The sequence below is a fragment of the Montipora foliosa genome, chromosome 9, assembly GCF_036669935.1.
Source record: "Montipora foliosa isolate CH-2021 chromosome 9, ASM3666993v2, whole genome shotgun sequence".
Taxonomy (NCBI): Eukaryota; Metazoa; Cnidaria; class Anthozoa; order Scleractinia; family Acroporidae; genus Montipora; species Montipora foliosa.
The window spans coordinates 45720447-45746075 of record NC_090877.1 but is presented as its reverse complement, the minus strand read 5'-3'; the positions used below and the strand labels follow the sequence as shown (position 1 = coordinate 45746075).

Genomic DNA, 25629 nt, shown 5'->3' with positions numbered 1-25629 from the left:
AAAGGTTTCTTCTGAGTTGGCCTGGTATACCACAAAATAGAGTTGCATATTAAATGATACCGTAACGGAATATTTTTCAATACTTAAAGGCTACTTTTACACTCAGATTAGCTAGAAGGCTGTGACATAACAACCAATGAACAAAGTAGCATTGAGAAGGAAGAGGGATATGGGCTTAAAGCACCGCCAAATACATAACAAGTTACGCGGACTAGTGGCAAAAGTAATTTAAAATTTGTACAAGTGCAGCTGTAAAGTTTCGGTTGGTATAACTCTATAGTGTCAAGAAAAAGTAAATTAAACCTGTGTAAAAGTCTTTTGTGTGTCCATAAAAGAGGACATCTTTTCTGTCATACCAGTTAATGTGTGGCTTGGCGTACCAAAGACCCTTCTCCAAACTAGTGACTACAAAGCGGTACTCAGTATAATTACATAAACTATGTGCAGTCAGAAATATGCATGGAAGGCTTGGATGCCCTGGATTACCAGGTCGTGACGGAAGAGATTTCTTTGAAGGGGCCAAGAAGACCAAGGACAACCTGGTAACCCAGGGATCTCCAGGGGCAACCCGTTCTCGCCATTGCATTCGCTTCACGACAAGACAAAGCTAAACAATTTAAAATCAAAATTTAGCCCTACATTATTAATCTAGCTTAGGCCTAATTACTCTTCAGCAGCGATATTCTATGATAGTTTTATTTTTTTTGGAAAGGCGGTGTCTTGATCTTCAGTGGTAAAGCGAAAAGAAACGGTTCCTATAGACATGATAGAGTTCAAATTCAATCCACGGATATGATATATTATTCCCTTACCTAGTTACATTCTCTACCAAAATTCCTGGGACGCAGAGTCCAAAAATTACGATAATAGTGAATTCAAATCAAATTAGCAATTCAGGATAATCGCGAATTCATGGGTGAGAATGTGTTGCCTGAAGTAATGGATCCTGGATGGAGAAAGTGGCGTCAAGGATCTTCCCGGTTAAAAAGGAGAAAGAGAGAGAGAGAGGAGAGACTGGGGCAAGTACAGCTTCAAGTGTGATGGCTATTAAGAACTGGAAGGAGTGATCCTTGAACGTAAACGATGCCAAAGATAATGGCCTGATTACGGTGAGCAACAGATTGCCTTTTTATGACAGAGATGACAAGTTCATATCATTGGTAAACAGTCGCTCGAGAAAGTTTCAATATGCAAAACACAAATGCAAATCGTTTCCAGAAAGAGGACATTTTTCGAGAAGTAAACGGATGTGTTAATCAGCTGAAGGAGACTTTGATTTCTTCAGTTCAAGTTCTGTTTGCCACAGAAGGAAAGGGTAACTGTTCGAGGTAAAAAAAGAAGCATTTTACAGCTGGCTTAAAATTTAAACGGATCACTTTTGCTAAAACTCACATTGTAATGTTCATTTTGTATCCCTTATATTCATCTTTTCTGGGAGGTCTTTTTTCATTAAATTAGTGACATCAATAGAGCGAGTTTCGTAAAACCAAAACCAAAGTAATTACTTTGGCCAATAAAAAGGACGGAGACAATCCAGTTAACCAATCAAATCTCGACGTAATTACACGTAACCGATACAAAGCGCGGTAAAATATGCAAGCGCAAGCCACAATCGGTTTGGTTTCATTTCTGATTGGTTGAAAAAGTGGGGCGAGAACTTTGAACCAATCACTGAGTGAAGCAATGCAAAACCAAAGCAATTCGCTAATTACTTTCGACACTCAATTGAAAACTGTTCTAATTATAATGATAATGACATTAGGGACCCTTAGATCAGAGGACGAGGATGACTACGAGTATGAGTTTTCCTTACTGAGCATGCGCACTTAAAAAATTGTCGACCTCTAAACCTTACATACATATACATGCATAACCTTTATCAACGTGTCTAATCGTTCTAGCGCCACAAGGCACTAATTGGGGACACCTTTAAAACAAATTACATCATCAAATTAGACTAATTACTACTATGAAACATATAAAAAACCGGAAATTAACACTATTCAAGCTAAATACACTTTTACACAATAGAACTAGTTGTATATCAAAACGTAAAACTAAATGCGTATATGAGCTCGGACGCTAAGATAAATAAGTAAATATGCGCACGTCCAGTTAACAGGAGCATAAGCGGCATTCCCTCCCACATCCTTCAAGAATTGATGTTATATCTTTTTTATGTATCATTGTCCTAAAAGCTGCCAAATTTCTAATATTTCTAATATTTATGCGCATGCTCAATAGGGAAAACTCGTACTCCTAGGCTTAGTCGTCCTCGTCCTCCGAATTAAAGCGGGTCTCTACGACGACAACAACGACGACGATGATGATGATCCAGTCTCGACTTCTGGGATGTTGAAATTATCTCCTTAGAAACGTTAAAGTGTCTTTACCTTTATGGCCGCTCATACATTTATAATAAAATTGATTTTTGATACAGCTCTTCATATGGCCTGGGCTGGTATATACTTTCCGAGTTTATGGCTGCACGAAATGCTGTAAACGCTGGTACTTGACTTTGAACAGTGCTGACTACTCGGCTGAATCATTGCTCGGCTCCCGTCCTTATTGATGATTTCTTCCCCAAATTAACGATTATCTTTAATTCCTAATTTGCTTTGAATTTACTATTATCATCCATTTAGGACACTGTACCCCAGGACATGTCGTAGAAGAGAAAATAAGGAAAACAAAATCATATCCGTGAATTAGATCTGAATGCAGAGTTTCAACTCATGAGAACTGCTTCCTTCCGCTTCAACACTGAAGATCAAGACACCGCGCTTTAAAAAAAAAACTATTTATTTAGGTCTCCCATAGAATATCATTGATGAGGAGTAATTAGGCCTAAGCTAGATTAATTAGGCGTTATTCGTAAGTTTTGACTTTAAAATGTTTAGCTTTGTCGTGAAATTTGGTAACATACCTTTTGCAGTTTTTAATATTGTTTATTGCCGAGTGATAATACAGCATTATCAAATAGTGTTTAAAATATTGTCCCTGAGCAGCTGGTGGTGTGGTGGTCAAGTGGTTAGGTGACAAAAATTCTAGGTTCCAGTCCTATATCCATACACTCGGGTTGTCTTTTAAAAATGAAATAATCATTTCCCATAATCCACATTCTGATCAGCTTTCAATCTTCTAAATTAACGATAGTTCGCTATTTTCGCAAATCCCATAATATAGTTCATTTTGGGGGGTTATTTGAATTAAAACAATTGATATCCATTTCACTGACGCATGATACAATCCCAAGTGTTATTAACTTGTATTGCTTTTATGTAAACCCCCCTCCCCCACCCCCTCAAAAAAAACATATTGCATTATGGGAATAGGACAGTAGTTTATAGTAAATTCTGAGCACATAACGAACTAGCGATAACCGTTAATTCAAAGGTAAAGAATGGATCATTCTCTTTCCCAGATCCCATCGTTTTCTTTCTCGTGCGAAGGCCCCACCGCCTAAGAGAAACGATAGCATCTGGGAACAAGAATGGAAAATATGTGAGCACTGAAAATAAAACTTGTGGACAAGTATCTTGAAAGTTAACTCGGTCTCGTATTCTGATGTTTGAAATACGATTAACTTTCGTCATTTCTCATTCTCAAAGAAAATTTAAAATGAAAATTATCCATTGCCGCGAACTTTTGTTTCATCTTCTTACAGCTTTTCCGGGATTTACAGCGTCTATTTTTCCATGGAGCTTGGACTTAACAATGCCACATATCTCCCACTTACTACTTTTAATTTGGCAAAAAAAGTTTTTTTTTTGTAAATCCATTCCAACGGGAAACACAATAGTTCATTTTGCACCACCTCTGGTATATCGTTGTCAAAAATATGTGCCTACAGAGCACAGTAGGCGTGAAGTTTGGTATTTCCCTTCGTTTTTCGTAGTACATTTACTTCCGTATCAAGAGTGTTAACTTGTTATGAATGTTTCTTGTCCGAAGTCCATCCTTGTTTCTTCATACTGATCTATTTTTATGCTATGAGACTCGCTGAACTCAACTGACTTTTATGAATTGTTTTTTGTAGGCGCTAAGACTTTGATCTCAGGGGCGTGAACTCGTTAAATACTCAAAGAATGTTTCTTGTCCAAAGTCCATTGGACTCAGTCATACTGATCTATTTTGATGCTAGGAAAGGCTGAACCCCACTCACTCTTCTGAGTTGTTCGTGAGCGTCGGATCTTCTACAGTGATTTGTTTGATTGAGAAGGTACGAAGATTAAGGAAACGTACACTCACAGGTAGTCTCAGGTATGACGTTTTGTATCTCTTGTTTTTCAGTGTTCCTAAAGAGCTCTAGCTCACCTCAGTTATAACATCGTCTTTTTCTCTACAGTGATTTGTTTGATCGAGAAGGTACGAAAATTAAGGAAACGTACACTCACGGGTAGTCTCAGGTATGACGTTTTATATCTCTTGTTTTCAGTGTTCCTAAAGAGCTCTAACTCACCTCAGTTACAACATGGTCTTTTTCTCGAAACAGCCTTGCTTGTCGTTTCCTTCAGAACCAAGGAATCGATAGTGTTTGCATAACGTAAGGGAAGTATCACGTGGATAATTCTCGTGGACTACCGAAACTGCAATTTATCGTTTTCCTAATGCGAAGGATCATGATTTAACATGTAAGACTTATGACTAGCCGACAAGGTTCTTGTGAGAGTCAGACACTTGATAAAATTAACCTAAAAATAAACGGTGCATGCGCGTCGCTGCCAGATTAAGAACTCTGCGAAGGTTTTCGATTACGTCATACAGAAATGGTGTCCGTGTCCCGCTGCTAGCGTGTAACACCTGATCAAACACAAGCACCGCGCGTGCTTTGATGTTCAGACAGCAAATCTACTCCAGTTCACATTCATTTTCACGGCAAGTTGAGCTTTAGGAGCTTTTACTCCTCGATCAATGATTACACCTGAAGTCAGCTGACTTCCTGTCGAAACACATCGTATTCTTTCATTGTTGGCGAGAGATTTCGCAATTTCTTCTTCCATACGTCTTTCAATATATATAGCTTACTTGTAAGATTAAAAAAATAAACACACATTTGAAAGCCTTTGATAGGCTAATTAACGACGGCGCCTATTAATTAATATTGATAAATAAAGTGCACTTTCGGAAAGACTATAAACCCTTTATTAGAGCTACATATTACGCAAAGACAACTTGAATCTCCTGGAAAATAGAACTCAGCTCAGTTGACAGTTATGGAAAAAAAACACTGTCAAGTTATTGGACTACGACACGTAGGCAATGCGTGCCTGCGTGCCTTTTTGTTAAAATATCCCGTATCTCTTCAATTCTCCCCCCCCCCAAATATCCCGTACCCCTATAATTTGTTACCTAAATATCCCGTATCCTGATAACCCCCAATAGGGCTTGGTTGTTTGCATTCACAAATTTCGTAACATTAATAATAAGAGTTTTTACAACAAACAACTTCAAATTAAATTACAGATTTATCTTTCTGGTAATCTCTCGCCATTTTCCGAAGCTTACCTATAACTGAAATTCACTGTAACTGGACAATTTGTGTTAACTGTTTTTGCGCATCCCACGGATACGCCCTAATAGGCGTCTTGTTAATGTTAGATCAGAACCAGAAGCGGTTGAAAATCCCGTTCTAACCTCTTGTATGGATTTGTTTCCGGTTGTTTTAGGTTCAAGTCTACCACGCCTTGTAAATAGTCTACTGATTGCCTCCTTTGGGTATCCATCCCCACCAAAATTCAAACTTGTTGTTCTTAAGTCCAATCCTTCAATTCGAGCATTCTCTTTTGCAATTTAAACTCGCAGTTGTTAAATTCAGACAAACAATGACGTATTGAATGTCTGAATTGCCGAATTGAATGTTTGGATTGCCAAATTGAATGAACAAAAGAATAAAGAGAACATAACAATACCTAATCAACAACGCCTAATCAGAATGACATTGAATTGGTTCTTTTGTCTTCTACCACTTTGGTCCGGTACATGCATATGAAGGTCTACTTAAGGTTTGGGCTTAAGAACAACAAGGGGATGGATACCTATAGCCTTCTACCAGTTGGGGTTGTTAATCATGTTTCTGTTAAGTTTGAATTGTTTCTTTTAGGTTATTACAAAATGGTGTGATTGTGAACAGCTTGATGGCCAAGTGAACTTCCACAATAAACAAAGCATTTCCTTTTTTTTTTTTTTTTTTTTTTACATAACACTATATCGCTATACTCTCAAAGGGAAAAAAACATGGGAAAATTGAAATTATCGCAACCATTGCAGATGCGGGTAATGCAAAACGTCTATTTGGATCTTACTTCAATTTGCTCTTTTCCCACAGAATATCAGACAGAAGAAATAACCTCTATTCTCATCAAAATGTCTTGGATCTTGCTGACGCTACTTTTCATGTCACTTCCGTATAAGAGTTTTGCAGCGGGGGATAACAATACTGGTGACCCGTCTTGCAATGACAACGTAAGCGAATAATTATACCAACTAAACCATTTTGAATGAAATAAAAACAAACATTATGACATGATCATAATGTCATTTTATCTCAAGGCTTGTCATAGCTGAATTAAATGCCAATTTAAGTTTCTCAGCTGGATTGTGGGGCGTGGACATTCTCTGACAACCAGTGCAGCCAATAAAAAAAGAATAGTTCGGATAACAGCAAGTTCAGTATATCGTGCGTTCCTTCTCGCCTTCGTTCTCATCGTTCTTATCGTGTTAAAATCCTGAAGCTTTCCCAGTGTACTACAAGAAATGTTTTGCCGACGTCACACAGCCATGCTAAACTTACTTCCACTTTCTCTAGATCTCAAACTCAAAGACTTGGTCTTTTTTTTATAAATGCCTTTACTGTAGTACTGATTTAGATGTCCTGAACTACGTATCTTTTGTTTGTTACGGTCGTACAAGACAAAGTGCTAAAAGTCCTTTAATCTACGCACTCCTCTTTGCAAAACATCTACTTCACGGGCCGTACTTTAAAAGAATAGTTAATTTAAAAGGGAACCTCCACTAATTAAAAACAAGAAGACAACTTTAAACCACAGAACATAATGTGTACAATCCAAATTGTTCAAACTTTTTCCAATTAAGGCTTTTGTACCAGAAAAAAATTAAGTTCAAACACGCTTGCATTGGCTTTCAAACTGCTAACGTTTGAATTTATGGTGGGATTTAGCTCTTGGATAATTATACAATGTTTCTTTTATTCAGTACACACACATCAAGTTAATATAAACTCCATTTTTTTAAAAATGTTCATCACCGCTGTTTGTATTTTATTCTTAAATGGAAAGGTTTCTTCAGCTGTAACGTCAAGCTAATGTGCTTACAATTTTAAGAGTAATCAATCAACATATAGATAAAGATATCAGTAAGTTTTGTTTGCTTTTCCATCCAGCAATCCTCGTCGATTTGCCGTTGTGGTATTCCCGGCATGCATGGCAAGCCTGGATCCCCAGGATTCCCAGGCCGAGATGGACGGGACGGCCGTGACGGGTTAAAAGGGGATCAGGGACAAACTGGAGCGGGTGGTGTCCAGGGTCCTCCTGGTCAAAAAGGAGAGCGAGGAGAGACTGAGGCAAGTGGAGCTTCAGGTGTGATGCCCTTCAAGAACTGGAAGGAGTGCGCCTGGAAAAAGGAAGATGGCAGAGATAATGGCCTGATTAAGGTGAGCTGGGCAACGGAATACACAAACCATTAGTCTGTAAGCAGGCTCTAGTGTTTGAGAGTTTTGAAGCAAGCAACCGTGGACAATCTTCCTGTCGGTGTGCGTTGGATCAGTGGCTTGAGTTGATCGGCGTAATTGCAAGTTGAGAAGCTAAATATTTTGAGGAACAGCCCATACAACGTAGATTTGATTTTAGTGGTGTACTGTATTCCGGCTGGCCAAACCAGCCTTCTTCAAGTACAATGAGATTTTACATTGGATTGCTTCTATGTACATATATATGGTAAATGGATGTTGACCTAATACTGGAAAAATGTGATAAAATATGGTAGTTACAACAAATTTGAATTCAAATACTAAGAGTAACGGAAAAATAATGGAAGTGACTCTAAATAATAAACTGAAATCTAATACGTTTCTTCGGGGATATTAAGACCGTTAGGATCAATTGCCTTGCCTTTTGAAATTAAAAAAGCTTCCCTGGCCTTACGGATCGAGTTGGAAAATATTTTTTCTTTAAGGAATTAGATGAATGTCCTTATAAATGTTGTAGGGAGATGTGACTGAGGAAATGTTCTGCGACTGTAGTAGCTTTGGATTTGGTGTTAGCGTTATCTAAAGTACGGCGGTGTTCATTAAAACGGTCTTTAAACGTCGTTTAGTTTCTCCTATGTACTGTAGATGTCATATGTTACATTGAATCATGTAGATAAGGTTTTTAGTTTCGTAAGTTATGTGGGAATTAATAGAGCGTGTTTCGCCAGTAGAGAAGAATGTGTAGTTGGTTAGTCCGTGGAAAATGTGAGGACAGGTAGCGCAGTTTTTGCCACAGCGAAAAGAACCGGAAGGAAGTGCGGAATTAGAATGAGTTACATTAGGGGACAGTTTAGCTGTTACCAGCACTTCTCGAAGGTTAGGGGATCGTCTGAAAGCCACAACTGGTACATGTAGGGAAGCAGTTTTGCAGCGGTCAGAGGAAAGAAGTAGATTGTAGTGTTTTTTTTTATTACGTTAAAGCTGGAAGGATCGAAGTGATGGATTATAGGTCGTTATGAAAGGTATGCGTTCAGGTTTGTTTATCTGTTTAGCTTGTAGGGTATGTATGCTGGAAATATCCGCGGAGCGTTGTATTTGTTTAGTAACAAAGTCGCGTTTGTAACCTCGTTTCATAAGGTATGTCGTTAGTTCAGTAGTGCAAATCTTGAACGTTTCGTCTGTAGAACAAATTCGTCGTAGGCGGAGTGCTAGGCTAAAATTAAGGGATGGCTTTTTTGTGTGTAGAGGATGACGAGAAGAATAAAGTAAATGTAGGTGATTGTCCGTAGGTTTCGTGTATAGGTCTGTATTTATGCTTCCGTCCCTAGTAAGTGAGACGTTAACGTTAAGGAAAGGATCATCGGTCGGAGAGTGTGAGCTGGTGAATTTTATGGTAGGGTTAATGCTAATGAGATATAGTCGATGAACATTTTTAGGTTTTCGGGACTTTCAGTCCAGATCATAAAATTCTCATTGATGTATCTCAACCAAGTATGGGGTTGAAATGAGGCGTCCTTAAAGCATTTTTTTCGAAATACCCAAAAAAGCTTAGCAAAAGAGTGGGCTATTGAAGGTAGTGGCTATCATTAAAAATGAAGTTATTCATGGTGAGAATCACGCGGATGAGGTCGTAAATAGTGCCAGTAGGGATGATGGTGTTGTAAGGATCAGTGCGTAAAAAATAATCACAAGCATTAATACCTTCATTATGTGGAATATTGGTGTATAAAAATGAGACGTCAAGTGTTACTAATAATGAATTAGAGGGTAATTTGCCAATGGTAAGGAGTTTATTGAGAAAATCATAAGTGTCTTTAACATAAGAAGGTAGTTTGTGGACAAGAGGTTGAAGATGATGGTCAACAAAGTGGGATATGCGTTCAGTGGGATGACTATTGTAAAAACGTCCTGGTTTTACGTCAATCTCGTACCCAGAGTCCTCGGGCTTTTTGGCCAGCGGGTGAGCGCCCGGAGAGACTCTGGGATAATCGACTCCATTTTCCCAGAAAACGTGGGTTCCGGTCTTATGACGTATGGTTGAGTTTAAACGGAAGCAGAAAAGAGAAAACCGTTAACAGTAGAAATGGCGGGTTGAAAGTGTTCGAGAAACAAGAATTTTAGCCTTACACACTATGAAACTGGAGAAATGATCATTCGCTTGCTGTAAGAGCAAATGAAGATGAAACCTCTGACACTTTCGGTGAGTGTATTTTTGGTGTTTCAGCGTACATTCCATCGTTCAGAATGCAATGAGAATGCCATCGTGCAAGCAACACGATCGACAAATTTTTTGTGGAAACGACTCAAATGTCCTCTTCTTCTACAATTTGATGTTTCCGTAATTCTGAATGCTTCGACAAGACCTTATTCCACGGATTTCTCCTCAAAGAGACGGATATAATGTTTCCCACGGTACTTTTGCAACAGCAACAGTAATCACTTTTTAGCAGCGTGAGAAAATTCCCGTGCGTTATAAGACATAGTTCAAACCTCGTCGTTTTATTATTTTTGTGATTTATATATTTCTGAGGAAGAAAAAATCAAACAGCACTGAAACTAGTTTTAGATTTTGAATGTCCCTCCAAATTCTGGGGCTTCCGAATTACTTACCGACTTCCTGTCGGACTGCCATTGCTACGCAATCGGCCAATCAAAAATATAGTTCAAATCGATTATCCCAGAGTCTCTCCGGGCGCTCACCCGCTGGCCAAGAAGCCCGAGGACTCTGGGTACGAGATTGGTTTTACGTTAGATTGTATGAGGTATTGTTTTGTCTTCTCGTCAATGAGGTCGTCAGTGTACATTCTGTTTACGTATATGATTCAATGTAACAGATACCATCTACAGTACATAGGAGATACTAAACGAAGTTTAAAAGGCCGTTTTCTGAAATAAATTTAACATGTTTGTTGGAGTTTTACCATTATTGATATCATACATTAAAGTTGATACCGATTCATAATAAAGAAAAGTTATTGGTAGCACGTTTGCTTCAAGAAATAAAGGAATTGTATGTTCATGCCAGTCTGTGAAGTACAATAAGCGAAGAGCCCTTTTCCGAAGAATTAAAATTTTATTAAGATAAGTCTTGCATGCCTGGCCCCAGGCAGCAAGACCGTAGGTTAGATAAGGATGAACTAGTGACTTTCGAGTTATAGAGTGGCGTAGCTTTGCAATCAGCCCAACGTTTTTACTAATTTTTGTGACAATAGAATCAATGTGGTATTTCCAACTGGAGAAAGATTCTGATCAGTGAAAAACGCCCAGATATTTTATATAAATTAGACTCGAGACGAACATATTTATTCTTTTCATTATCAAACATGCAAAGTTTTGGTTGATGAGCAAGTCGCTTTTGGTAAGGATGAAATATTACAAAGTTGGATTTTTTTATATTTAGAGTTAGTTTATTGGCTGTTAGCCAGTTATGAGGTTTTTAAGTTGATTATTGACTGTTGTTTCCAGATCTTTCAAATTTTTGTCCGCATAGAGAATGTTAGTGTCATCTGCAAAGAGGTAAAACCTTAATTTATTTGAGCATCTGTGGATGTCATTGACATATAGCAAGAAAAGCAATGACCCAAGAACTGATCCTTGAGGAACTCTACATCCAACAATGGCTTTATCTGATATATAATGATCTACTTGCGTTGTTTGGGTGCGATTTTTGAGATATGAGGAGAACCAACTGTTAATTATTCCACAAAAGCCATAGTGATTAAGCTTATCAAGCAAGACGTCGTGATCGACGGTATCGAAAGCTCTTTAAAGATCAATGAATACTCCACAAGATAACAGACGCTGATTCATGTTTGACTGTATATCGTTTACGATATCAAGTATTGCATGTTGGGTAGAATGCCCCTTATGAAAACGGTATTGTAAGGAATTCAAAAGATCATGTTTTTCTATATAATTTGAAAGTAAAGAAATGGGTCTATAGTTGTTTGCGTCTGTATCATCATCACCCTTGAACACAGGTGTAATTTTAGCCATTTTGAGCTTTGATGGATAAGTCCCTTATCTCATTAACTCTTGAGATGAGCTCCTGAATTTGTTTCTCAGCTTCCTCTTTAAAGCGGATGAAGTCGTCATATTGGCCTGATATGAATTCAATTGAATGCGCTTTACCTGGTGACAATTCCCGTTCACCGTGTAGGCCATGTTGATTCTTTGACAAGTCGTCAGAAACATTCTGCAGTTTGTTCTTTAGTTCTTCGATTTCATTACGCAAAGCTTGATTTTCCTTTCGTAGTTTTTCAGTACCCGTCATACTGGAAGGTTTCCAGAATATGTAGGTTTAGGATAAAGAGAATTAGTGAATTGTGATCGGAGCACAAAATACACGTCTGCACAGCTCAGTGCCTCGTGTATCACATAATACGAGATGATGTCACGGTTTGACTGCTGTCCATTTTGGCCGACATTCCCGCAACGTCGTACTCAGCAGAACGTTCGTTCAGCGGGCTGCAGCGGTTGAAGACTTACCTTCGTAACACCATAGGGCAGCATAGACTCAATAGCCTCGCTATCATCTGTATTGAGTGCGCCTACGGAAATCAAGTCATTATCAACTGTATGGACAAGATGATTGACATTTTCGGAAAACGCCATGGAAGGAAGAACTTTTTTTTTCTTTTAATACGTTTTAGATTACATTAAGACTGTTGATAGAATTGAGTATGCAAGCTCTCAATTAAACTGTTTTTCCAATGATAGCAGTTTCATTAGATGCGAAAATGGTGAACGTTTGCGATTGCCTCCCGATTTCAAACCTCACGCTTTCGGGCAATGCGTAATTTTTTTCGGGCAAGAAAGTAACCGCTCCACCCCCCCCCCCCCCCCCCCCCTTCAAGTCCAAAGGTGCCCGTACGCCTATGTTTTTTCTTAATGCTTTGCTTGACTATATTAGCCCAAAATAGTATAGTGATTTATTACCGACTACCGATTGTCGAAGCTGAAATTATCTCTAATTTTATGGCCGCTCACACATTTAATATAAGACGATTTTTATTACACAGGATTGCGTGTTCACCAAGAACTTCTCTGATACAGCTCTTCATGTGGCCTGGACTGGTACTTTGCGAGTTTATGGCTGCACTAATTGCTGTAAACGCTGGTACTTCACTTTCAACGGTGCTGAATGCTCGGCTCCCCTCCCTATTGATGGTGTTGTGTACTTACGCTTGGCGGGTCAAGAACCTCTCCGCGTCCGCCATATTGAAGGGCACTGCAACAACATTCACAAGGGAAAGGTGCGAGTGGGATTCTGGGTCGGCAATTGTCCTAGCTATGGAAATGCTGATGCCGAGACAGGTTGGAATGCAGTGTCCCGAATCTTTGTTGAGGAAGTTCCTAAACCTCAAGCTTAGATATCAACAAAAAGCTTCAGTCCGGCAAAAGCTCTGTAAAGGGACATAAATCATTTAAATCTATAGTTAAATAAGTATACATTAATATCATCGTGGATAACGGCCACCTTCGTATATTGGGGCTGCTTTTGATTGGAATAAAATTCTGCTGAATAAAAAGCCGGATTACAAATTAAAGTTTCCTCTGAGTATGATTCTTGTTCTCTTGAATTTCTGTGTATGTTTTTCTTCATATTGATTTTTTCACAATGTGTAGTCAGGAGAGCTTTTCCCACTCTTCTCAAAGTCAAAGTTTGGAGATTCGTCAAAAAATGTGATATCTACCACAAAGGCCATTTTTGTCACTTCATGCAGAACAGCAAAATCGCCAAGTCTTAAGGCTGGTTTTCACAAGCGACGGAGTCGGAGTCGGGGTCGTAATCAGAAGCGCAGAGCGATACGATGTTAGTGAAAATCAAACTGTGGGAGTCGGAAGCAGAATACCGATTCCCCTTATTATTCCGTCGCTTACGATCCAGTGAAAACTGCATTGTCGGAGTTGCAAGCAGAAGAGGAAGAATAAACCAGTCCCGAAGCTTGATTCCAATCATTGTGATTGGTTGGTTCTTTCACTTCTGCTTCCGACTCCAACAATCTAGTTTTCACTGGAGCATAAGCGACCGAGTCATAACCGGTGTCGGAAGAAAATTGAAACGTTCTGATTCTTCTGACTCTGATTCCGTCGAGCTTAAACTCCGACTCCGTCGCTAGTGAAAACCAGCCTTTACGTTTCACCGCGTCATTACAACTGAGAAATCAGGTGGTTTTTCTTTTCTTAAAATAGCTGCTCAGTATGACCACACGCTAAAAGTAAATCGCTTGAAAAGTTATCATTGGAAGATACCATATAAGGCGGATATGTTTTCTTACCTCATCCTCTCTTGGTGTAGTAAAATCGACTTTTGACCTCCATTATATTTGTTGCACGAGGATAAAATTGAAGGAATCACAAAAACTGGCAGGTAGTGAGCTGACTGGAAGAGCAATTAATGCGGAGCTTGTTTAACACTACAGCTGAACACGAAATGTTAATAAACATGGCAACCCAAAAATTCCCATTATCAGCTGAATGTTTCGGTTATTAACTTGTCAGATTTTCAGTTCTTTGTTAGCAAACGCACCAGGAATTTCTCTGCGCTATCGGTTAAAAACAGAAATATTGAGTTGATTCAAAGTTGACCACTAACACACCCATAGTTTGCATTTTCCGTCCTCCCAGTCCAGAAATGATTTAAGGCACTTTTTAATAATGAAGAGCAATTGAAAATCCGGAATTCAGACTGTGGCATAGAAAACCGATATTCAATAACGAAAAACTTTAAGATATGTCTAGAAATGCACATAATTTGATGCACGACGATTGCAGCATGCCGTGAGCGTCACGAAGTGTCCCCTTGCTCTTCACTTTAACATCACCCGCGCTTCCGGGATGACATATACGTTATTCGGTTATAAGAGACAATTGCTTAAATTATCGTGATAAGTTGGAGGATAACTTCTCATGACCCGAACTACAACTATATACTAGATCCTGAGTAGGACAAACCATAGGCAGTTATTTACTTCAAAGCGTTTTCTGACCGAGCGGGGAATGAATTCCAAGAAACACGCAAGCAAATTACCCGCGCGAAAAAAAGGCTCGCTATGTGGTGTGCAGGGATGGCGCGGTGGTGAGAGCACTTGTCTCCCACCAATGAGACCCGGGTTCGACTCCTAGCCTCGACGTCATATGTGGGTTGAGTTTATTGGTTCACTACTCTGCATCGAGAGGTTTTTCCCCTTGCCTAAAAAACCAACATTTGACTTGATTTGCGTTTGTCAATTTCAGTTTACAGTGTCTTGAATTAGTCCTCCTCCAGCCCTAGAAAGACTAGGCAGTGATAAAGTTCCTTACCTTTCCTTTTAGCTAAAATCGCGAAAACCGGAAAGTAGGTGACGTTCCCTGATTTTTTATATACAATCAAGATTCGTCATTTCGCATTCTCAAAAGAAATTTCAAAGAAAATTATCCGGTGAACTCTTATCTTATACATCTTTTCAATAAGTAGCTTAAGTTGTACCAGATATTTTTTCCACATATTACTTATTACGCTAATGAATTTGAAATTGCTATCAAATTGGTTTTAGAGATATTTATTGAAAAGTGAGTTTTAAAGGATCTTAATGCAGTGCCATACAGTTGCCATGGCAACACCCAAGGCCTTGAAGATACCCTTAATTACCCTACAATAGTTTAATGTACAGATATTAAACTGTGACGTTGCCTTTCTGATAGGATTTAATCTTTTAACGTTGTGCACCCACTGCTAATTGCAGAAACCGTTTCGATCCTCCATGATGACAACATTTTTGGGGGGAAAAGGTTTGAAAGCAACAAAATGATTGGGAAGAAGATAAAGTAAAAGTGATAGTGAAATATGCCATGATAAATCGATCAAATTAAATGTTATCGGACTCTATAATCAGAATTTAGAGCGTCTATTTTTCCATCGAGCTTGGACTTTAAAATGCTACAAATCGCCACCATTTGTACTTTTGCCAAAACAAGTTCTCCTTGAATTTGTGTTGTCTCACTTTGTTGTGAGCACTGAATGATCTTTGATGGGCCGGAGAGCTCATTTGAGGACAGCAGAAAATCTTAGGGATTCTCAAGGAAAAAACAAACGGCTCAAAATTGAGGTTTAGCGGTCGTGAATACAGGAAAATATTGCCAGCAAGCGTTGCTTCTATTATCATGATTTTCTGTCATTGAACATGAAGGAGTTCACGAGTTGTCAAACAGAGAGGAGTTGCACACAAAATGTTCAGTGATCGATTGGCGTAGAATGGAAATTTACCTATTTATTTATTTCGGATACAAACGCTTTCATTGAAAAAAGTTCAAACAATTTTGATTGTAACTGAATAATTACGTTGTGTGGTGTTAAGTTTATCTTAAAGTTTGTGTTTTAGTGGAGTTTCCCTTTAAACTGATGGCAGCCGTTAGTCAGTTATTAATAAAAATTGAGTTGATTCTAAGTTGACCGCGCTAATATATAACACACCCATAGTTTGCTTTTTCCTTCCTTCTAGTCCAGAAATGGTTCAAGGTATCGGCTCTTGCTCAAAATATTTAGCTTCTAGTGTTTGGCTTTCGCATTCAAGCACTACTCTCTTTCTGGTAATGAAGTTCTAAATCTAATAACATTTTGTTCCAAAGTTAATAAATTCTTAAGAGTGACATTAGGCCTTAAAAGTATTGACGTCATGCTAACGTCATTAAAAACTGGATGGAATGCGCATGGAACGTGAACAATGGCAAAGATTATGACCTGATTATGATTAGAATCAAATTGCTTTTTTGATAGCATGGAAGACAAGTCTATATCGTTGGTAAACAGTCGCTCAAGAAAGTTCAGTTTTAATGTGCAAAACACATGTGCACGTCATTTTCTGGAAGAGGACATTTCTCGTGAAGTAAACAGATGTGTTAATCTGCTTAGGAGAATTAAATTTCTTCATTTGAATAAATAATTTTGGATAGATCAAGCAATTGAGTATTTGCCACAGAGAGAAAAGGAAAACTATTCGAAGTAAAACCTTTGATTCCGACCTTTCTTCAAATTTAGAGGGATTTGTTGTGGCTAAAACTTACACTTCAGGGTTTGTTTGGTGATCCCTTATTTTTATCTTTTCTGGAATTTCATTTTTTCCAAATGCTTTGCATAACGATATTAGCGCAACTAATAATCATAATAAAATGATAATAGAAATAATAGTATAGTGATTTATTACCGATTTCTGGGAGCTGAAATGATGCATTTTCGGAGTTGCAAGTAGAAGCGGAAGAATAAACCAATCACGATGCTCGATTCCAGTCATTGTGATTGGTTGGTTCTTCCACTTTTGCTTCCGACTCCAACAATCTAGTTTACACTGGAGCATAAGCGACACGGAGTCAATCGGTGTCGGAAGAAAATGGAAACGTTCTGATTCTTCTGACTATGATTCCGTCGAGCTTAAAATCCGACTCCGTCGCTAGTGAAAACCAGCCTTTAAGTATCACCACGTCATTAGAACTGATAAATCAGGTGTTTTTTTTTCTAAAAATAGCCGCTCAGTATGACCACAAGCTAAAAGTAGATCCCTTGAAAAATTATCATTGAAAGATACCATATAAGGCGGATATATTTTCTCACCTCATCCTCTCTTGGTGTAGTAAAATCGACTTTTGACCTCCATTATATTTGTTGCACGAGGATAAAATTGAAGGAATCAAAAACTGGCAGGGAGTTGAGTTGACTAACAAAGCGATTAATGCGGAGCTTGTTTAACACTACAGCTGAACACGAAATGTTAATAGACATGGCAACCAAAAATTTTATTATCAGCTGAATGTTTCGGTTATTAATTTGTCAGCTTTTCAGTTCTTTGTTAGCAAACGTACCAGGAATTTCTCTGCGCTATCGGTTAAAAACAGAAATATTGAGTTGATTCAAAGTTGACCATAAACACACCCATAGTTTGCGTTTTCCCTCCTCCCAGTCCAGAAATGATTTTAGGCACTTTTTAATAATGAAGAGGAATTGAAAATCCGGAAATCAGACTGTGGCATAGAAAACCGATGTCAATAACGAGAAACTTTAAGATATGTCTAGAAATGCACATAATTTGATGCAAGCGTCACGAAGTGTCCCCTTACTCTTCTTCTCAACTTCAACATCAGCCGTGTCTGGAATGACATATACTTTATTTACCGGAATGGAGGTCCGTCCTTAGGGGAAAAAACCTTGCCCGAGGTCTCGAGAACGGTAAATAAAGGGATCCCGTTAAAGCCACCTAGATTTTTCAGGTATTTATAGGAGACAAATGAAATGAATATATAGTGTCTCATTCGTCTATAAGAGACAATTGCCTGAGTTGGACAAACCATAGGCAGTTATCCACTTCAAAGCGTTTTCTGACCGAGCGGGGAATGGATTCCAAGAAACACGCAAGCAAATTACCCGCGCGAAAAAAAAAGGATTGCTATGTGGAGTGCAGGGATGGCGCGGTGGTGAGAGCACTTGTCTCCCAACGATGAGACCCGGGTTTGACTCCTAGCCTCGGCGTCATATGTGGGTTGAGTTTGTTGGTTCACAACTCTTCACCGAGAGGTTTGTCTCCGGATAATCCGGTTTTCCCCTTGCCTCAAAAACCAACATTTGACTTGATTTGCGTTTATTGTCAATTTCAGTTTACAGTGTCTTCAATTAGTGGTCCAGCGCTAGAACGACTAGGCAGTGAAATAAAGTTCCTTTCCTTTTCTTTTAGCTAAAATGGCGAAAACCGGAAAGTAGGTGACGTTCCCTGACTTTTGATATACAATCAAGATTCGTCATTTTGCATTCTCAAAAGAAAATTCAAAGAAAATTATCCGGTGGAACTCTTATCTTAACATTTTTCTTACATCTTTTCAATAAGTAGCTTAAGTTGTATCAGATATTTTTTCCATATATTACTTATTACGATAATGAATTTGAAATTGTAATCAAATTGGTTTTAGAGATATTTATTGAAAAGTGAGTTTTAAAGGATCTTAATGCAGTGCCATACAGTTGCCATGGCAACAACCAAGGCCTTGAAGACACCCTTCATTACTCTACAATAGTTTAATGTACAGATATTAAACTGTGACGTTGCCTTTCTGATAGGATTTAATCTTTTAACGTTGTGCACCCACTGCTAATTACAGAAACCGTTTCGATGCTCCATGATGACAACATTTTTGGGGGGGGAAGCTTTTGAAGGAACAAAATGATTGGGAAGAAGGTAGAGTAAAAGTGATAGTGAAATATGCCATGATAAATTGATCAAATTAAATGTTATCGGACTCTATAATCGGAATTTAGAGCGTCTATTTTTGCATCGAGCTTGGACTTTAAAATGCTACAAATCGCCACCATCTGTACTTTTGCCAAAACAAGTTCTCCTTGAATTTGTGTTGTCTCACTTCTGATATTTTGTGAGCACTAAATGATCTTTGATGGGCCGGAGAGCTCATTTGAGGACAGCGGAAAATCTTAGGGATCCTCCTGCAAGGAAAAAAACAACGGCTCCAAATAGAGGTTTAGCGGTCGTGAATACAGGAAAAAATTACTAGCAAGCGTTGCTTCAGTCTTTGATCATGATTTTCTGTCATTGAACATGAAGGGGTTCACGAGTTGTCACACAGAGAGGAGTTGCACACAAAATGTTCAGTGATCGATTGGCGTAGAGTGGAAATTTATCTATTTATTTATTTCGGATGCAAACGCTTTCATTGAAAAAAGCTCAAACAATTTTGATTGTAACTGAATAATTACGTTGTGTGGTGTTAAGTCAGTGGAGTTTCCTTTTAAACTAATGGCAGTCGTTAGTCAGTTATTAATAAAAATTGAGTTGATTCTAAGTTGACCGCTAATATATAACACACCCATAGTTTGCTTTTTCCTTCCTTCTAGTCCAGAAATGGTTCAAGGCATTTTCTTTAATGATGAACGGGAATTGAAATTCCGTGGCGCAGAAAACTGTGCGATATCGATGACGAGAAACTTTTGGCGACTGTAATTCTAAAGAACTGTCCAAAACATATTTGGTTTATAAATTCTTTCCTTGGAAGTCGATTTTTATAGAGCCTAAGAAGTTGGAAAAAGCGGCTGTTGAACTTCGGGAAAGGGCCGGTTTGATACTGGGTTGACAAATTATTCTTTCGTAATGGGTTTAAACCCAGGAGTTATATCATAATTAAGTGAAGTACGATCGTTCGGGTGAGTGTAGTCCTTAGTTTGGGGTGACAATGACTAAAACAGTTCCTCTCAGGACGACATTCACTCGGATGATCGTACTTCACTTAATTGTGAAACAATTATTTCAAAGGGATCGCTCATTGAGAATTGCGATGAAAGTAGGTTGTGAAGTCAAGCCGGTATCGAACACATTCTCCATCCTGGCTTCATCGTGGACAAACTGCAGGCAGTTTTCTGACCGCGCAGGGAATGGATCCAAAAATTACCTGCAAGAAAACAACGCCATCTCTTCTCCAAATTAACAATTATCGTTAATTCGTAATTTGCTTTGAATTTACCATTATCGTCAATTTAGGACACTGTACCCCAGGACTTGTGGTAGCAGAGAAAAGAAGGAAAATAAAATCATATCAGTGGATTGGATTGGAACCCGGAGTTTCAACTCTATGGGAACTTCTTCTTTCCGCTTTACCACTGAAGATCAAGACATTGCGCTCTTTAAAAAAATGTTTTTATTCACGCTTCATGTTCCATACAGTCTGATGGATATTGCTGGCAAAGCATTTCTCTGAGCGAGCTCCGTTTGGTGGGACACAAATGATACCACATATGTTTGGGATATTTGGCCAAGCCCTGATGGGCTAGGCCGTTTATTGAAAATCAGCATGGTAACCTAGGAAATACCCAAATATAGAAGACACGATCCCAGCAAAGGTGAGGGCACACACGCCACCCACAAGAAAGTAAAAATAGGAAGGGTGGGGAGGGAAAATTGATTTGACTCTGTTGAATCAGCCTCCGCCTAGCTTGCACAAATGGTTTATGATCTAGAGAAAATCCCGGATGTCAGGAATGCCGAAACTGCAACATGGGAAATAACTAACTAAGCATGTCACACTCGGCGTAAATCCATTTATTTCCTCTAGACAATAAATTTCTTAAGTCTCCCATTTAATAAATATCATTGCTAAAGGGTAATTAGGCCTAAGCTTGATTAATAAGGCGTACGCGCAAGCTTTGATTTTAAAATGTTTCGCTTTCTCGTGAAATTTGGTAACAGACCTTTTGCAGTGTTTAATATTGTTTGTTGCCGAGTGATAATACAGCATTATCAAATAGTGTTGAAAATATTGCTAGCGGTGTGGTGGTCGAGTGGTTAGGTGACGGGTCAAACAACATTTCCAAGTTCCAGGTCCTACGTGTATGTCCAAATTTAAAAAGTAAATTATGTTTTCCCCATAATCCATATCCAGCTTTCAATCTTCCAAATTAATGATAATTCGCTATTTTCGCAAATCCCACAATACAGTTCATTTTGGGGGGCTATTTGAATTAAAACAATGGATATCCAGTCCACTAAAGCATGATACAGTCCCAAGAGTAATTAGCTTGATCAGAAATAGAACGCAAACTGCGGTGACAAACATGAGGCTAAACAAGCGCATTGCTAACTTCTTACTAAACGAGCGCGAGGGCCGTACTGGGGAATATTGGCCCGAGGTCGTGGCAGTATGGACCGAGCGCAGCGAGGTCCGCATCCATACATACATTTTTATTAATCCTAGAAGTCTTAATTAATGATCTGTCTTACCTCTTTCAATTCTTTATCTACTGTAGACTCTTCTTCTATTTCTTCTGTAGTCATCGCTCGTGGCACCGCTGTGTTGGCTTCGAATCTGATGTATTCTTCTGCTATATTCCTAGGCTGTGGTTTTTCAGTCTTCGTGAGGCGTGTCAACGTATCTTCATTGTTCATTGACCCTGGCAAATACTTCACAGAGAATGAATATGGTTGTAACGGCAACACCTGTCGCCCAATTCTCGCAGAGGGCCTAGACCGCGCTGAGTAAATGAACTCCACAGGTTTGTGGTCCGTCCACAGTTCAATATCCAACCCATAAAGATACACATGAAACTTCTGACAGGTCCATACATAACCTCACATGATTTGGCTTAGGTACAACCCCAAAATCCCATGGAAGTTAAGCCATCAACCTTTTTAATGATGTCTACCTTTAATCATGCGTCACGTTTTCTCTCGATCTTTTCCTTTAAGCTAAATGCAGGCCGCCTCAAAGGTTGTGCAACTGGCTGGATCTGCTGATCGATATAAAGTTTCAGTTGAAAGTCCTTGAACTTTCCTATTCCTGTAAATATATCCTTGTATCTTCTGGTTATCTCACTGTAATCTGCCACAAGATTCAACGGGCCTTGTAATTTTAGGACTCCCAGCTCAATGGCTGATTCTCTTCCTAGTAGTGGTTCTTTTTACCCTTTGATAACGGTAAATTCAGCTGAAACACATTTGCTGCCTACTGTCAGATTTGCTATAAACGTTCCTATGACTTCAAGAGGTGTAACTGCACCATAAGCATGCAGCTTCTTTGCATCCTTTCGTGACACGCAATATGTTGCTTCTTCAATAGCTCCCACAATGCTGTACTAATGACATTTGCACCTGCTCCAGAATCAATGATCATTTTCACTGGGATACCCCTAATGTATACTGTGATCCTCCCTCCAATGACTGCAAAGACATACTCGTCTTCTTCCTCCTGACAATCTTGAGGCTGCATGTACCGAACCCGGGATCTACTCGAAACTTTTGTAAATTTGATTTTGCTTAAATTTGAAAACTGCCCCGGCTGAGAACATTTGGAGCACGTTTTTTTTCCTGGCCGGACACTGGGGATCTTTGGCAAAACGACCACGCCTACCACAATGATAACACTCGACCCCTCCTTGCGGCGCATTATCTCGACCATTCCGTCCGGGAATTCTATCATTGACTCGATTTACTGATCCCCTTGGTAGACTCACACTCTAGGTCGACCTTTTGACTGCCTCACAATTCCAGGTAATTTCTTGTGAGTTTTGAAGTGTGAGTGTCTGGAACGACACTTTGAGATAATTTGATCCTGGATCTAAGCTTCCATTTGATCTCCACAATCGAACTGCTGTGCTTTCCGCCGCAGTCGTACTGCAAACTGGTCAATTGCTTCATCTTCCCCTTGCACCATTTCTCTGAATAAATGTGGCTCGTGTGGAGTGTTCACTTGAGTGATCATGCGACGAAGTGTGGAGTTAACGCATGATCGTCATTCTGATACTCCTTTGCACCCCCTGTATCACGCAGAACATTATAAATATCTTGTATATCTGGTCCAACGCAATGAAGAAGCAATGATCACCTTTGCACTTTGTTATCATCTTTGTCGGGAATAATAATGAAACCTTTTCCCCCCAAGTACAGTTCAAAACTATGAAGCCATCGCTTCCACTCAGTGCCCACACTACTCGGATCACTATTGGCATGAAATGGTTGAATTCCCCCAATATCCAAATCTCTCAAATTCATTTTCTGTCACGAACGTTATTTACACCCTAGAAAGCATCCTCGTTGCCAGTTGTAGAATTCAGTGGACGTTTGAACTAAACTCATCGAATATCCGCACGCTCTCCATTTACCCCTCATGTCAACTAGCCCCGAATATCTTACATCATGTAAGTTACATGAAATATCCCACAGATCTAGGTACTGTATTAAAAACGATCTTAAAATAGCAAGAAAGCATTGACACTTGTTGATTGTTATTAATATAGTAACAACTTCTCAGTGCTAACGTTTGAATTCATAGAGGGTTTTAGCTCCTGGACATACAATGCTTCTTTTATTTTACAACGATAACATGTTTTTCCCGATGCAATATCAAAATTGTCCTATTCGATGTTGTGTCCAGTCGTTGTGATATGGTCGGCGATAGCTGAATGGTGATCTTTCACCGCTTGTGTTAAAGTGTTCAGTTTTTCTGTCATTTAATCTTCGTTTAGTCTTTGCAATGTAGAAATAGTCACAGTCCCAGAAGCTTGCTTTCTATATGACTTTTGACATTTGAGAGCGATAATTCATACAAGTGGTCTTTGTGATGAAAAAGTGATTTTATCTTAAGTTACCATGGACGAAGAATGAGAGTTGTAGGCTTTGACTTTTTTCATGACTTCATATTCTCTTTTTAGGACTTAAGACCCTAGCAAGTAATACGTCATCATTGCATAAATTGTTAACACAGCGGTCAAACGTCTGCGCATGTGCGAGCGGTGGAGTGGCGGAAAGGCTGCCAAAATGGCGGTGGGAGTTTGTGGGCTGAAGTTGTGACACTCAAGTCGCCTTACAGGAGTAAAAAACGATCACACAAGCGAGTAAGTCTGTACATATTCTTTTATTGAGACATACAGTAGCCTCATGTTCTAAGTGATGTCAAACAGTACATCAAACTAAAGCAATGACAGCTGATCGTACGATGTATTCGATTTGGTATTAAAGGTCTATAAATTATACTAAGGCACTCATGCACGAGAAGGCACAGCATTGGAAATCATTGTAAGTTACACGTAAAGAAAGGTGAAATGCCGTGTTCTTGTCGTGATCTGTGTAAATATTACATCATTCATATCATGCTTCAAGCTTACGTACAATTCTTGAGTTAAGTGCATAAGCATGTAGAAATACTGAATGCTCTCCTATTTTTTTCATTTTAAGTAAAGCAAAGTTCTTTCGAACTATCGTGTTTTATTTTGTTTAAGTCAGTGTAATGCTTCTGTGTAGTTGTATTGTTTTTTGTTTTGAAGTACCTGTTATTTCCAGAGATGTTCTCTTATCTGTTCCACACAAGAACTTCGCCGTTCTTCTTTTTGTAAGAAGTTTTAAGTAATGTTAATTTATCTTCTTTTGAAATTCGTTCTGTACTCTACACTGTACATGCAAAATAACTGGTCTTTAGTCACAGAAATATTACAAATGTAAGAGAAGATTTCTTGTTTACTTTTTGCCAGAACTGCTTAGCTTCTCTTCCTGGTATGTCAGACCTAGCAACTATGGAACCATGAGGGGAATGGAAGTGACTGTCAGGACAAACAGTTTTCCATCTTGAGCAACAAACCAGATGGTCACGTGGAACTGCTTTCAGGGATAAAATAGGATGCAATGTAGCACATTACAGTGAACATGCTAATTTATTACCAGATTTCTGGATTTCAAGATACTGAAATGTACATCTGCACTGTTCTCTGTATTATGCTCCACAATTGTTAAATTTGTGTAACCTTCTCATTCCCGAAAATGACCAATACAGCACAAGGCAGCAGATTGTATAGCAAACAAAGGAATAATTTTTATTACTATTATTTTCAACATTATTATTATTCTTTTGTAGTTGTTGTTATTATTATTATTATTTTTTTTTTTTTTTGTTGAAATGTCTCTTAATTTTAGACTCACTACAGATATGATTAAAATGAAGGGCTCAAGAAAGGAAATAAATAATATATTATTATTCATACTTCACCTGAACTGTTTGATTTGCTTCTGTTTATTGTATGCCCTCAGTTGTTGGCATTGTGCAGCAAGAGGACTAAAAAATGACTTGTGATGGTTTTTAAGACCTTTGGTGAAAATTTCTTACAGGTGACTTTTTGTGATACCACCTTTACATTAAAGTGTCCCTTCCTTTGCATATGCGTCACTTTCTCAACTTTAGAGTATCTGGTATGCGAACTGTCTGGGTGTTATGGAAATCATCCAGTAGTAACACCACAGATGTACCTTCCTAATAAAAGAAAATTAATAATCCATTGACAAACTAAATATTGCACAATGTGATGTTGAACTAATAAAGTTACTGACAAGCAAACAAAAGTAATTTATTTTAATATTCCATAGATTACAGTCAAATTCCCTTGAGCAATAAACTCTAAATTGTCTATC

At 38.7% G+C, this 25629-nt stretch overlaps 1 protein-coding gene and 1 long non-coding RNA gene across 2 annotated transcripts; both read left to right on the top strand.

The window, feature by feature from the left end:
- Positions 1-4186: 4186 nt before the first annotated feature.
- Positions 4187-13274, top strand: LOC137970627 (collagen triple helix repeat-containing protein 1-like). The gene is made up of 5 exons (XM_068817154.1): positions 4187-4263; positions 4349-4409; positions 6329-6465; positions 7403-7672; positions 12730-13274. Exons 3-5 carry the CDS (start codon positions 6367-6369, stop codon positions 13078-13080), a joined length of 720 nt encoding a protein of 239 aa, XP_068673255.1. The 5' UTR covers positions 4187-4263; positions 4349-4409; positions 6329-6366; the 3' UTR covers positions 13081-13274.
- A 10696-nt stretch (positions 13275-23970) lies between these two features.
- Positions 23971-25204, top strand: LOC137970630 (uncharacterized). Its single transcript, XR_011116835.1, has 2 exons — positions 23971-24065; positions 24699-25204. It is a non-coding gene; the product is annotated as an uncharacterized lncRNA (long non-coding RNA).
- The last annotated feature ends 425 nt before the right edge of the window (positions 25205-25629 follow it).